At 42.4% G+C, this 14,580-nt stretch overlaps 1 protein-coding gene across 4 annotated transcripts in view; it reads right to left on the bottom strand.

The window, feature by feature from the left end:
- Positions 1 to 12,050: 12,050 nt before the first annotated feature.
- LOC109910422 (bromodomain and WD repeat-containing protein 1-like) overlaps positions 12,051 to 14,580 on the bottom strand; it is a 179,286-nt gene continuing 176,756 nt past the window's right edge. For 2 of the 4 annotated variants that reach the window (XM_048602761.1, XM_048602759.1), the window contains 2 exons: positions 12,854 to 12,923; positions 12,065 to 12,733 (listed from right to left, as the gene is read on the bottom strand). In XM_048602761.1, the coding sequence (XP_048458718.1) occupies positions 12,880 to 12,923 (44 nt within the window). In that variant the 3' untranslated portion in view covers positions 12,065 to 12,733; positions 12,854 to 12,879. Of the gene's footprint in view, positions 12,924 to 14,580 lie in introns of all 4 variants that reach the window. The other 2 variants (XM_048602760.1, XM_048602758.1) reach the window with 2 other exon arrangements.

Below are 14,580 nucleotides of genomic sequence, written 5' to 3' on the forward strand. Positions count from 1 at the left end.
CCGGGGGAGCTCCTGTCCGCCCGCGCCGCACTGACCCACACCCGCCGCCGGGGGGAGCTGCTGTCCGCCCGCGCCGCACTGACCCGACCCGCCGCCGGGGGGAGCTGCTGTCCGCCCGCGCCGCACTGACCCACAGCCGACAACAAAAACAAATTACCGGAAAACCTCAGAGATAGTAGGAATTGCAGATGCTGGAGAAGCCGAGACAACAAGGTGTAGAGCTGGATGAACACAGCAGGCCAAGCAGCATCATAGGAGCAAAAAGATGGTCTAGGCCCGAAACGTCAGCCTTCCTGCTCCTCTGATGGTGCTTGGCCTGCTGTGTTCATCCAGCCCTGCACCTTGTTGTCACAGGAAAACCACAGGTGCTGCTGGACCAGCTGAGAAGAGAAATCAGAGTTAACTTTTCAGGTCCAGTGATCCTCAGAACTGATTGTAACTAGGAAAATGTTGGCTGAAATGCAGAAGATTGGCAGGGGGTGTGGTGTGTAGTCTAAGGAGTAAATGATTGGTGGGGATAGAGCCCAAGGTGAATGAAGTTGGACCAACAAAGGAGTTGATAACGATCTGGCAGTTAATGGAGACAGTTATTGGCTAACAATAGGTTGTACGTAAGAACAGACTGTGTGATAACAAGGCCTGGTGTACGCGGTAGGGAGCTAGCGCGTGGGAGAGGTTAGGCCCTAAAATTATTGAACTCAGTATTAGTTGAGAAGGCCGTAGGGTCCCCAACTGGACAATGAGGTGAGAGATATTAGGAACTGCAGATACTGGAGGATCTGAGATAACAAGGTGTAGAGCTAGATGAACACAGCAGGCCAAGCAGCATCAGAAGAGCAGGAAGGCTGACGTTTCAGACCTGACATTTCTGAAGAAGGGTCTAGGCCCGAAACGTCAGCCTTCCTGCTTCTCATGCTGCTTGGACTGCTGTGTTCATCCAGCTCTACACCTTGTTATCCTGGAAAATGAGGTGTTGGTTTTCCAGCTTGCGTTGAGCTTTGCTGGAAAACTGCAGCAAACCAGAAACAGAGATGTTGGCCAGGGAACAGGATGGTGTGTTAAAGTGGCAGGCAACTGGAAGCTCAAGATCTTTTTTCAGGGTGAACGTAGATGTTCTGCAAAGTGGTCAATCGGTCTACACTTTGGTCTCCTCTACACTGGGGAAACACATTGTGAGCGGCGAATACAGTAGACTAGATTCTGGCAAGTGCAGGTGAAGTGTTGCTTCACCTGGAAGGTATGTTTGGGCCCTAGGATACTGGGGAGAGAGGAGGTAAATGGGCAGGTGCTGCCCCTTCGCCGGTTGCAGGGGAAGGTGCCGTGGGTCTATGTTGGGAGTGAAGGAAGAGCAGACCAGGGTGTCCTGGAGCGAATGGTCCCTGCGGAAGGTGGACAAGGGAGGGAAGGGAAATGCGTCTGGTGGTGGCAGCATCTCGCTGGAGGTGACAGAAATGGCATCTGATGATCTTCTGGATGTGGATGCAGGAAATGAGTCGGACCCTGTTGAGAGTCCTGTGGACAATGCTGCTGGTGGATCCTCAGTTGAGGAAGAAGGTGGACATTGCAGAAGCTCCCTTGTCAAAGTTGGCCTCATCGGAACATATGTGAGGGAGACGGAGGAACTGGGAGAGTGGAATGAAGTCTTTCCAGGAAGCGGGATGTGAGGATGTACAATCCAGGTGGCTGTGGAAGTCAGTGCGTTTATAATGGATATTAATGGTCAGTTTATCCCCAGAAATGGGAACAGAAATGTCGAGGAAAGGAAGGGAGAAGTCAGAGATAAACCAGGTTTTAAGTGAGGGCAGGGTGGAAATTAGAAGCAAAATCGATTAACATTTCCAATACTTGATAAGAGAGGGAAGCAGCACCGATGATCTCATCTATATATCGAAGAAAGAGTTGAGAGTGGGGGCCAGAAGAGGAATAGAACAAGGAACGTTCCACGTACCCACAAAGAGACAGGCATAACTGGGGTCTTGCAGGTACCTATGGCCACCCCCTGACCGGAAGAAAGTGAGAGGAGGTAAAAGAGAAGTTGTTGAGGACAAGGACGAGCTCAGCCAAGTGGAGGAGGGTGGTGGGTGGTGGGTGGTGGAAGAAGCAGAGAGCACTGAAACCATCCTGGTGAGGAATGGATGTGCAAAGAGCTTGCACGTCCATGCTGAGGAGGCGGCAGATGGAACTCTCAAACTGGAAATTCTGACACTGACGTAAAGCATCAGAGGAATCGCAGATGTAAGTGGACAGGGACCAGACCAGGGGACACAAGACCAAGTCAAGGTTGGAAGAGATGAGTTCTGTGGGGCAAGAATAGGCGAAACAATGGGTTTACCCAGGCAGTCCTGTTTGTGGACTTATGGAAGGAGGTAGAAGTGAGCTGTGCGGGGCTTGGAGGCAGTAGTGGGGAGATCACCAGATGAAATGAGGTCAGTGACTATAGTTAATACAACAGCCTGATGTTCCACAATGGGGTCGTGGTCCGGGGGGGATAGGAGGAGATAACTGAGAGCTAGCACTCAGCCGCTGCAATATAGAGGTCAGTACGCCAGACTACAACAGCACCACCCTTATCGGCAGGCTTAATTTCAAAGTCACGGTTGGATCTTAGCGCACAGATTGCAGTCAGTTTGGAGGGAGACGGGTTAAATTGCATAGGGGTCCAGAGAAATTGAAGCAACCAATGTCATGTCAACAGTTCTCAATGAACAGATCGCGTGCAGGTAAAAGGCTAGAAGGAGGAGTGCAGGTGGAAGGAGGGTGTAAGAGGTGTGTGAAGGTCTGTGGGACAGGGAGAGGGCTCTTGTCCAAAGAAATGGCCACAGAGGCAAAGAGGATGTAAGAGTTTGCCATCATGTTGTGCCTGAAACTCATTAAAGGTGGGGATGCAGAGATATAAAACTGAGACCTTTGCTGAGTACAGAACGTTCAGCGTCAGAGAGCAAAAGGTTAGGAGGGATGGTGAATACCTGACAGGAGGTGGAGTTGGGGGAGGGGATAGAGTCAGAAGGAAGGGGAGGGGAGGAAAGTTCCAGAGGGCCATGGATATCTCTGAGTTGTTGCATCTTGTGGGCCTTGATGCCTGGAAGGAAAAGAAAAAGTTTATTGTTAGCACAACAAATGAGCCAGAGGATGAAGTGAAACTGCAAGTGGTGCAACCCTGAGCCAGTGTGTTGCAATGCTGTTGGAGGGAGAATTTGAGAGTATGCACATGATGCTGCGTGGCACTGAGTGTGGATCTCAGGATGTGGCAAAAGCAGCTGTCTATGGAACATTAAACATCACACTCCTGCCTGCTCATGCTACACTGACCCACATCGACTGTCAGAGGGCACTCCTGCCTGTCCATGCTGCACCAATTCACATCCACTGTGACCCACACTTACCACCTGAGGGCGGACATGGCTGTGCTGCACCAACACATCCCAACCATCCAGGGCATCCATACTGTACTGACCCACTCTCACCAGCAGAGAGTGCCTGATTGCAGCTGCTGCATGGATCCACCGATCACATTTTACTATGCAAGAGTTGGAAATCACCAGTTCTGCAGATTTGTGAATACTTATTTGCATTTATATATCTATATAGAACACTTATGGACACATATGCACCAAACTACCTGTTGAAAAATGAAATTGTCAGTTTAAATATGAGTGGTATCAAGGTGACAGAGGGACAAATGAATTCCCAATTACTGACCAAGACTTACACAATTGGCTAAGACACAGAGTCATACAGCACAGAAACAGGCCCTTCGGTCCTAATTGTCTGTGCTGAGCAGATATCCCAAACTGCCCTAGTCCCATTTGCCAGCATTTGACCTATATCCCTCTAAACCCTCTAAAAACTGAAAGAACTGTGATGCTGTAAATCAGAAGCAAATACAGAAGTTGCAGGAAATGCTCCATAGGACCCAAAATGTTAACTTTGATTTCTCTTCACAGACACTGCTAGACCTGCTGAGGTTTTCCAGCAACATCCGTTTTTGACCATCTAAACCCTTCCTATTCATGTACCCATCCAGATGCCTTTTAAATATTGTAATTGTACCAGCCTCCACCACTTTCTCTGGCAGCTCCTTCCATATACACATTACCATTTGCATGAAAATGTGGCCCCTCAGGTCCCTTTTAAATCTTTCCCCCTCACCTTAAATGTATACTCCCTAGTTTTGAACTACCCTACTCTTGGAAAGAGACCTTAACTATTCACCCTACCCAGCCCCACATGATTTTAAAAATCTCTATAAGATCACCCTTCAACGTCCAACACTCCCAAGGAGAAAAGCCCCATCCTACTCAGCCTCTTCCTAAAGCTCAAACCTTCCAACCACAGCAATGTTATTGTAAATCTTTTCTGAACCCTTTCAAGTTTAACAATATCCTTCCTATAACAGGGAGATCAGAATTTAACACAGTATTCTAGAAGTGGCCTAACCAATGTCCTGTATAGCTGCAACGTGACATCCCAACTCCTATACTCAATGCCAAACACCTTCTTCACTATCCTGTCTACCTGTGATACTACTTTCAAGGAACTACGCACCTCTTTGTTCGAAAACTATCCCCAGGACTTTACCATTAACTGTAGAAGTCCTGCCATGACTTGCCTTACCAAAATGCAGCACCTGACATTTATCTAAATTAAACATGATGTGAAGCAGGGAATTAAAAATCAAATGGAAATCAGAAACTAGAGCAGAAATTACTGAAACAACTCAGGTGTGGCAGTTTTTCTCTCCACAGAAGCTACCAGACCCGCTGAGTTTTTCCAGCAAGTTTTGTTTTTGTTAAAGCAGGGAATTGTTCACTTGGGATAGAAAGTGAAGTACCCAATCCAAAATTTCGGATATTAAATCCAAACAAAGGAAACTATAAAGGAATGAGGGGCGAGTTGTCTGTGACAGACTTGGTAACTTAATTAAAAAACATGATGGTGGATAGGCAATGGTTAACATTCAGGGAAGGTGCATACATTGCAGTGATTATACAAACATAGAAAATAGGAGCAGGTCATTCAGTCCTTCAAGCTTCTCCATCCAATGTGATCATGGCTGATCATCCCACTCAGCACGCTTGTCCCACTTTTTCCCTATCCCTTTAGCCATAAGAGCTGTATCCACAGGCTTACCACTTGGGGTAAAGAAATTTCTTTTCCGTCCTAAATGGCCATTTCCCATCTCCCCAGACTGTGATCCCTAGTTCTGGACTCATCGTCATCTGGAACATCTTTCCTGCATCAACCCTGTTTAGTCCTGTTAGAATTTTATAGGTTTCTTTGAGATTGTCTAAATTTAAGGAAATATAGTCCTAACTGATCCAGTCTTTCTTCATATAGCAGCCTTACCATCCCAGGAATCAGCCTGGGAAAACGTTGTTGCACTCCCTCCATAGTCAGAACATCCTTCCCGGATAAGGAGACCAAAATTGCACAGAACACTCTTGGTGTGGTCTCACCAAGCCCTGTACAATTGCAGGAAGACATCCCTGCTCCTGTACTCGAATTCTCTTGCTATGAAAGCCAACATACTATTTGCCTTCTTCACTGCCTGCTGCACTTGCATGCTTACTTTGAGCAATTGGTGTACAAGGACACCTGAGCCTCGTCGCCCTATTCCCTTTCCCAATCTATCACCATATAGATAATAATCTGCCTTCCTGTTTTTGTTGCCAAAGTGAATAACCTCACATTTATTCATATTATAATTTCATCTATCATGCATTTGCCGACTCAATCAACTTGTTCAAATTATAAATTCATTTCTGATAGAAAAGCAACAGGAAAAAAGGCCACTGATGCTACCAGACCTGCAGAGTTTCTCCAAAAAATTCTGTTTTGGTTTCAGATTTCTAGCATCTGATGTTCTTTGTTTTACCTGGGTTTCTGGATTACTAGTCCAGTGACATTACCACTGCACCAAACATTGTCTCCGTATGAGAGGTAGTCACAACTGATTTGCGTTTGTAACACTGGCAGAATGCTTGATATTTGTTTACCAATGTGCATCTTCTACACAAAGGTTGGATTGGGGCACAGTCTTATGCTGGTCAATAGAAGCATATTTCTGAAGGTTTCAGGCTGTAGTGTCCATATTAGACTGAATTCAAATCCTAGAAGAAGCTCATCTGGGATTGGTACATCTGACATGACCAAACATAAAACAATATAGCCTCTTTCAGAAGCAAGTGCACCTGGAGGGGCAGAGAGAAAATGCAAACACGGGAAACCATAAGCTAGCAACTCAATAAAACACAACTGTTTGTAGCAACCTGTTGCCCTTACAGTAGAACCTTTCTAGGTACAATGTTCGCCACTTCTATAACTTGCATTCACATCTATTTTGATTAAGAGCACATAATAACAGATCACTTCTATCCACAGATGGTGGTGTTAAGGGTTAAACATGTCAGATGTATTATTCTGCAGTCTATTGCAACTTGCATGAACTTTAATCTTCTTTTCCTTTGACAGAAAGTTTTGAGACAGGATATATCTGCTGTTGCAACTTGGCCTCGTTTTCCATGTATGTTGCCTGCAGTGCTGACTTTTCACTCCATGGGCTGCAACCACTCTTTGGGTGAGGTTCCCTAATTTACCATGGTTGTGTATTGGGTACCTCACATTATTAAGATTCTGGGTGATGAGTTCCTCTTCTTTATTAATCCTCCCCATTGGTTGGATGCAATATGATTAATTTAAAAAGGATTCCTTCATTGATGGATACCTTTCTCCCAGACCATATGGATTTATGTTTACCTTCACGGGTCTTTTTCTTTTTACGTACTTATGGAAGCTCTTAGAAACTAGGAGCAGGAGGGTCAGTGTGGACTTGATGGACCAAGTGAGCTGCTTCCACACTGTAGGGATTCTATGATTCTAAATGGGGGACCAAAAATATCAGGGATTGAACCCCAGCTATTCATGACATATATCAACAATTTGAGTGAGGGAATCAAATGTAATATTTGCAAGTTTGCAAAACTGGGAGGGAATGTGAGTGGTGTGATGGTAAAATTTAGTGGGAGTGACAGTGATGAAGACAATGTAGACAAATTGAGTGACTAGGCAAATGCGTGGTAGATATAATATAACATAGCTAAGTGTCAAGTTGTCCGCAATAATGGGAAAAATAGACAGTATTATTTAAATAGTAATAGGCTGAGACATGTTCATGTACAAAGGGACCTGTGTGTCCTTGCACCCTCGTTATTGAAAGGAATAATGTAGGTGCAGGGAGCAGTTAAGGCGGCAATGTTCACCTTCATTACAACAGCGTTTGAGTACAACAGCATTGAAGACTTACTGCAGCTCTATGGGACCTTAATGAAACTAAGCCTGGAATAGAGTCCACTGTTTTTGTCTCATTAGTTAAAAATTTTATTAGCCACAGAACAAGTGCAACAAGGGTTCACCAAGCCGATTTCTTAAATGGTAGGTTGTCCTATGAGGAGAGATTAGGTTGACAGGGCTTGTATGATTTGGTGGTTAGGAATGGAGAGGGGATCTCATTGAAAAGTATTAAATTCTGACAGGCTGGACAGACTAGATGCAGGGATGATATTTCCTCTGACTGAAAGATACATAGCAAGAGGTCAGGGTTGCTGCATACAGAGGAGGCCACTTTGGACTGAGAGAAAGGCGACAGTTGTTCATTTAGAGTGGTGAACCTGTGGAATCCTCTACCTCAGGAGGCTGTGGAGGCAATTTCAAAGAATATACTTCCAAAAAAACTTTTCAATCTAAGTATCAAGAGTTATGGGGAGAGAGCAGGAGTAAAGCTTAAAGATCGAGGATCAGTCTTAATCACATTTAATGGCAGAGTAAGCTCAAGGGGCTGAATGGCCTACGCCTGCTGTTATTTTCTATATAATTATGGAGAACCGTTTTATCAGTTTGGACAGAAGGGTGGAGTTAGATCTCCCAGAATTACGGTCACTTTTCTTAATGAAGTACATTAATAATCTAGGTTTTAAAAATAATCATTCATGGGACATGAGTGTTACTGGCTCAGCCAGCATTTGTTGCCTATCCTTCATTTGTCTTGAGGGAGTGATCACCTTCAGGCACCACTGAGATTACCCTTTATTTGTTCATGAGAGTGGGTGTTGCTGGGAAGGCAGCCTTATTGTCATCAGATTTTTCCCAATCTAAAAGGCACAGTCCAAACCTGCAATCTCTGTCGCATGGAAGGACAAAGACATCAGGTCCTTGAGAATCCCATATTTAAGTTTCGCTTTGAGTCACGATCAATTCATGACTTGGTCTTATACTGCCTTTCATTATTTCTGGAGCAAAATACTGGATCTCCCTCCCTCTCAGCATGGTGAAGTGAATCTACAGCAATGCCCACATCTCATGAACAAATAAAGAATAATCAGTAAGTGAGCCAGGGTGTGAGAAGGTTTTCTGTTAAACAGCAAGTTATGATGATCTGGAGTGAATTGCTTGGAAAGAGCAGAAGATTTGACAGTAACTTTTAAAAGCAAATAGAATACATACCTGAAAATGAAAGATCTGTAGGCCGATGGAAAGGAGGGGGTAGTGGGACTAACTGGGTAACACTTTCAAAGATATAATAGAGACATGAGCAGCCAGATGGCCCCCTTGTATGGGGTGTGATTCATTAAAGAATACAAATCACACTCAATTCACTCATGTATACCACCATATACACCACGACAGGTGTAAATACAGCAACCCATTTCCCCATTTAAAAGATTGCCATAGCATAGTTAAAATTCTTTAGAATATTCTTTAGATTGCTTAGATACTCTAGCATAATGCTTCAGTGCAGTTCTAATAGGAGTGCAGCACAACCAGAGGTCTGACTTTTCAGATGAAATGCTAAACCAAGTCCTTTCCTGTTTTTTGAATTGGAGATAATAAAAACAGCACTATTGAAAAGGAGGTTGGGAGTTCTCCTGGTCAAAGTTCATCTTCAACCAACGTCGTTCTCTCCTGGTCAAAATTCATCTTCAAACAATATCACCAAAAACCGAAATTAATGAGCATCCTACTGAAACTATATCCTGCAAAACTAATGTTCCATACCAGATGTCACATCGGTAGTTATATTTCAAACAGGCCATCTTTCATTAGGATTAAATGGTTAACCTCAGCACAATTTGTAACAGTTTTCATCTCTAAGGCTGCAAGGAAAAAGTGGCATTTTAAGCTGCAGAGTTTTATTTTGGGTGAAGGACTAGGTTCTATAATCAGGGACACCTCTGCTGTGGCTCAGTGCAGAGAAGGCACATTAAATCATTGTGTAGATGTTAATAATGAATAGTCTCAAAAATACTCAAGTGTACACGCCGTTTGTTGGTTAAAAAGTGCCTGAGAGACAGTTATGCCTCATGGACATAAGTCCCAACAAAGTGAAAGTAGAATTGACATCGCAAGATGGAAAGAGAGGATGGGACCTTCCAAAGGAATACTGGTGAAGTGCATTTAAGCAGAACATTCAAGAGGGGGATGGAGCAAAGAAGATTGTGGCAGACAGGTCAGTTGGCAGAGTCTTGCTATCCATGTGGGATAGAGTGTAAGTAACTACATGCCAGCTTAGAATACAAGCAAAAGCTGGTCAACAGCTTGAAACATTCTGACAACACCAAGTACTACAGGAAAGGAACATGAACTGTTTTATGGTTATTGCTGCTGGAGTTGTGAAGATATGCCTCCAAAATTTACTGGGAAAACATTTGTTTTGGAATTTTTTAAGAAATTCAGCTAAGACCAAAATACTCCGCTGTATCAACTTACATGAGTTTCCCAGATTATGGGGAATGCTTGTTCGAAGGTACTTTGATCTGTGTGAGAAAGAGAGAGACAATAAGTCCAGCACGTGCAGCAGGGAAGGACAGGAAAGCGAAGACACCTTCAATCTTCTTATAGGTCAGAAACTTCCTGATCCATCCTTCAATGAGCTTTTGGGTATGAGCCAAATAACTCTACCTGCTTACATTAGAGCACAAACGTCCTGCTTCACAAAAGTTTTCTGGTTTAGCACAAGCTAAAATCGTGACACTCATCAATTAGCTCCGGATATTGCATACTAAATTCAGACTTAAGTTCTTTTTATTTTCTTGTGGGTGTGACTAGCTGGCCAGCATTTATTGCCCATCTCCAGTTGCCAGAGAAGTTGGTGGGAAGTTGATTTCTTGAACTGCTGCAGGTAGACCTTTAGTGAGGGAATTCTAGAATTTTGACCCAGCAACAGTGAAAGAATGGTGATAAAGTTCCCAAATCAAGGAGGTGAGAGGCTGGAGGGGAAATTACAGGTGGTGATGCTGCCTGTATCTGCTGCTTTTGACTTTCTGGATGGAATTGATAGTGTGTTTTAAAGGGGTTAAGGGTCTGGTGAATTTCTTCAGTGCATCTTGTAGATAGTACACCCTGCTACAACCTAGCTCCTGTGGTGGAGGGAGTGTGTTTGTGGATGTGGTGCCAATCAAGAGGGCTGCTTTGTCCTGGGTGGTGTCAAGCTTCTCGGATGTTGTTGGGGCTGCACTCATCCAGGTAAGGAGGGGGTATTCCATCCCGACTTCTGCCTTGTGAATGGTTGACAGGCTTGGGGAAGTCAGGTGGTGAATTACTCAGTGCAGTATTCCTAGCTTCTGATCTGCTCTTGTATCAACTGTACTTACATGTCAAGTCCAGTTGAGTTTTTGGTTAATGGTAAGTTCCCAGATATTGAAAGCAGGGAATATGGCAATGGTTATACTATTGAATGTCAAGGGATGGTGGTTTGGTAATCTCTTATTGGAAATGGTCATTTCCCGGCCTTTGTGTGGTACAAACGTTTCTTGCCAGTCATCAGACCAAGCCTGGGTAGCCTATGTCTTATTCCATTTGAATATGGAATCCTTCAATATCAGGTGAGTCATGAATGCTACTGAATATTGTGTAATCATCGAAGAACATCCCCATTTCTGAACTTATGTTGGATGGAAGGCCACTGATAAGCAGCTGAAGATAATCGACCCTAGGACACTCCCTGAAGAATTCCTGCAAAGGTGTCCTGGCGTTGAGATGACCGACCACCAACAACCACATCTTCCTATGTGCCAGGTTATGACTCCAAAAAGCAGAGTTTGCCCTCTAATACACATTGATTCCAGTTTTGATAGGGTTTCTTGATGCCAATCAGTCAAATGCAACCAGGGCAGTCACTTTCACTTCACCTCTGAAATACAGCTCTTGTGCCCATGTATGAACCATGGCTATAATGAGGTCATGAGCTGAGCAGCCCTGGTGGAACCCAAATTGGGTGTCAGCAAGCAGGTTGCTGATAATCAGGTGCTGCTTGATAGCACTGCTGAAGACACCTTCCATCACTTTAATGACAATCAAAAGTAGACTGACTGACCAGGTGGTAATTGGCCAGGTAATTTATCCTGCTTTGTGTACAGGGCATGCCTGGACCATTTTCCACATTGTCAGGTATAGGCCAAAGTTGTAATTGTACTGGAAGAGTTTGGCTAGGGGTGCAGCAAGTATAGAGCACATGCCTTCAGTACTATCGTCAGAATGTTGCTAGAGCCCATAGCTTTTGCTGTATCCTGTGCCACCAGTGGTTTCTTGATATCAAGTACAGTAAATTGAATTGACTGAAGACTGATGGCTGTGATGCTGGGGACCACAGGACAAGGCCAAGGTGGATCATCCACTTGGCCTTTCTGGCTGAACATTGCTGTGAATGTTTCAGCCTTACATTTTGCACTGATTGGTTGGGCTCTTCCATCATTGAGGATGGGGATATTTGTGGAAGTGCCAACTCCTTGTAGAGATTTGTTGTGCGATCGCTTGGCTTTGTGGTATTGCTGCCTGGCATACAAGTAGTCCTGTTTGGTAGTCCCTGAAGGGCATGAGCATTTTCCTTAGCATCATACTCATTTTAAACCCTATTGCTATCATATATGTATTTATTACTCCAAACATTTCTTACCCTCACCAGTTTTTCCAAATGTTTCGATACCATTCCTGGCTCAAATGTTACATACAATACACAGTATGGTCATAGGATACTTGAGATCAGAACACAGGGAGAGAACTTTCAAAATGCCTTTTATTTTTAAAGAAGAAAATTTGTAATTTTACACAGGAGAATCAGTTTTCCACATAAAACTTGGAAAATAGCATAATTACAACCACATACATTAATTTGTACAATATGCTATGCTGCTAATGCAAAAATTGCAAGTTTTCTGAACTTTTACATATGTACATTTTACAATAAACTGCCAGAAAAATGACAAAAAAATAAACCGCCAATGTTTTTCCTTGCATATCAAAGAAAACTGAAGTTTGCCATTTTGGCAAACACTTCTCCCTGAATAATTTGATTCTTCAGTTTGTACATATAAATGGTCCTGAGCTCAAAATAGAAACAATTTGGCAAAAGCAATGTCCCAGGAAAAGGAATAAACATTCTTAATTTTTAAATGGGGTCTGTAAGATTATTTTGAACTTCACAATTTTATTTCTATAATTTCAACCCATATATTTCTTACACCTTCCCCACCCCATGAATCATGCCATTTTTGCCTACAGTCACAAATGAGTCTGATCCTTGGAGTGATATATACCTGAAGTCATTTCTGCTACTCCATTGCAGGATAATGGTAGGGGTATTCTTCTGTAGGCATGGTTAATGCTCTGCTGCTTTTCTTTTACAATTCTCTGCGAGATCAGTCACTATTAAGTGTCCTCCTTAGAGGTTCAACATTACCCACTGAAATAAGTTAGAGGCAGATTAGGAAGCAGGCACTCCAATTTGGCAACAAGGATCATACTTCCGAAATTATGGGAGTGTTCTCTCTCCCAAGCAAAAACTTCTTGATGGCATACTCACATCATTTTGAACATTGCTGCTGTATCTCACAAGTTAACTACCTCAAGGACTGGAAAGCCTCTGGAAGTGTCTGCAACATTAAAGCACGGCATTCATTCCAAAACCAATAAACTTTGTCAGCCTGTATTAAGTCAAAATTCAGTCCTTTGTATATACATAGTACTTAATTCTGCAAAAAGTGTTTCAAAATTAATTTTCTATTATACTCTAAGTTGGAAACTCAAATGCATAGACACTAACATCGTTATTTCCAAAGTATTACAAAGTTGTGATCAAGCTAACAAGTATAAAATGTTTTACGATGTCAAGTATGTAAAATTTTGCTCTATTGAATGTTATTTTCAAGAAATTTGACTTAAACTAATGACAGTGTTAAAATCCAGGTGGATATTACTTATTTTGAGTAATTAACTTTAAGATTTGAGAAATTCTTTTAAAATTAAAGTTGTCATTATAACTCTCAATGGTTTTAGAACATGCTTTGCAGTCAAATTAAGTGGTCTTAACACTCCTGTGTCAATGTAATGATCAATCTGAATACATATTTAAATATAAAACAAAAACAGAAATGCTGCAAATGTACAATAGCTCTACAAGATAAATAGAAGTTCATGTTTTGTGTGGCAGTCCTTGGAAAACCAATCTTGCCTGAAAATAAACCTCTTTATAAAAGAGATAGGTTGTCCAAATAAATTACAATGCAAACTATAGGTGAGAATCTCTTATTGGCTTTCTTTTTTACCCTTTAGTCCATTATGCTGAGATTTAAAATAAAGTCAGGTGACACATTCAGCAAATTAAGTCACAGCAACTATTATTTCATTGGCTGACAACAGGAATTGTTACAGGAATTTAAATGTGTTTTTGGGTGAATGCATTTTAATATTATGTTCAAAAAAAAAAGTCAAGGAGAATGTTGATAATCCATAGCCAGAAAGAGATCTAATTTTGTCATATACAAGTTATCATGAACTTATTACATAGTGAAAAGGCAGCATGTGAGTGTGCAACATTTGTTTTTGAATCATTAAGGAATAATTTTGGCTGTACAACAGAATGGGATCAAATTGTGCAAATGCTTCTATTACAAATTAAAAGTTCAATTCTTGTGCTGTTAGCTGGTGATAAAGAGGGCTACTGTACAATTGGTCACAGCATTCCTGGGCAATGGACAAATGTCAGCACTCTTATTTCAGATCGCAATCTATCTTTTCACCAAAGTTCACTATGCCAGTGCCTCCAGTTGGCCAGCCTTCTGACACTAACTGCCCAAGTACACCTGAGAACTATAGTAGCCCTAATAATTGTAGCGATTGGGAATATTACTACAAAGTAAATGTTCAGGATCACTCTTGGCTTTGCTCAACCCAGTCAAAAAGCCTTGCTGATACTCAAAATTAAGGAAAATAAGTAAGTAACAGTGCAGGATGCCCAGAAGCTCTGGAAATGTAGCTTGAAAAGCTATCACCTTAATACTTGTACATCATCACAATTTTGCTACGAATGGTAACATAAAATTTTTTGACAAACTGCATTTTTCACCTCTGGGGATGCATTGATATTTCATGTTATGACATTTTTCCAGCAAGATTGATTATGTAAGGTAGTAAAACCCCTTAGAAACTTTCAACTGGCAGTGGTAATGTTAAACTCAATTCATGTGTTTAAAAGCCAGTTTTACATGTTATACAAAATTAAAAAGGATAACTCAATCACAACACCCAAAT

This window comes from Rhincodon typus, chromosome 11, assembly GCF_021869965.1.
Source record: "Rhincodon typus isolate 14 chromosome 11, sRhiTyp1.1, whole genome shotgun sequence".
NCBI classification, from domain to species: domain Eukaryota; kingdom Metazoa; phylum Chordata; class Chondrichthyes; order Orectolobiformes; family Rhincodontidae; genus Rhincodon; species Rhincodon typus.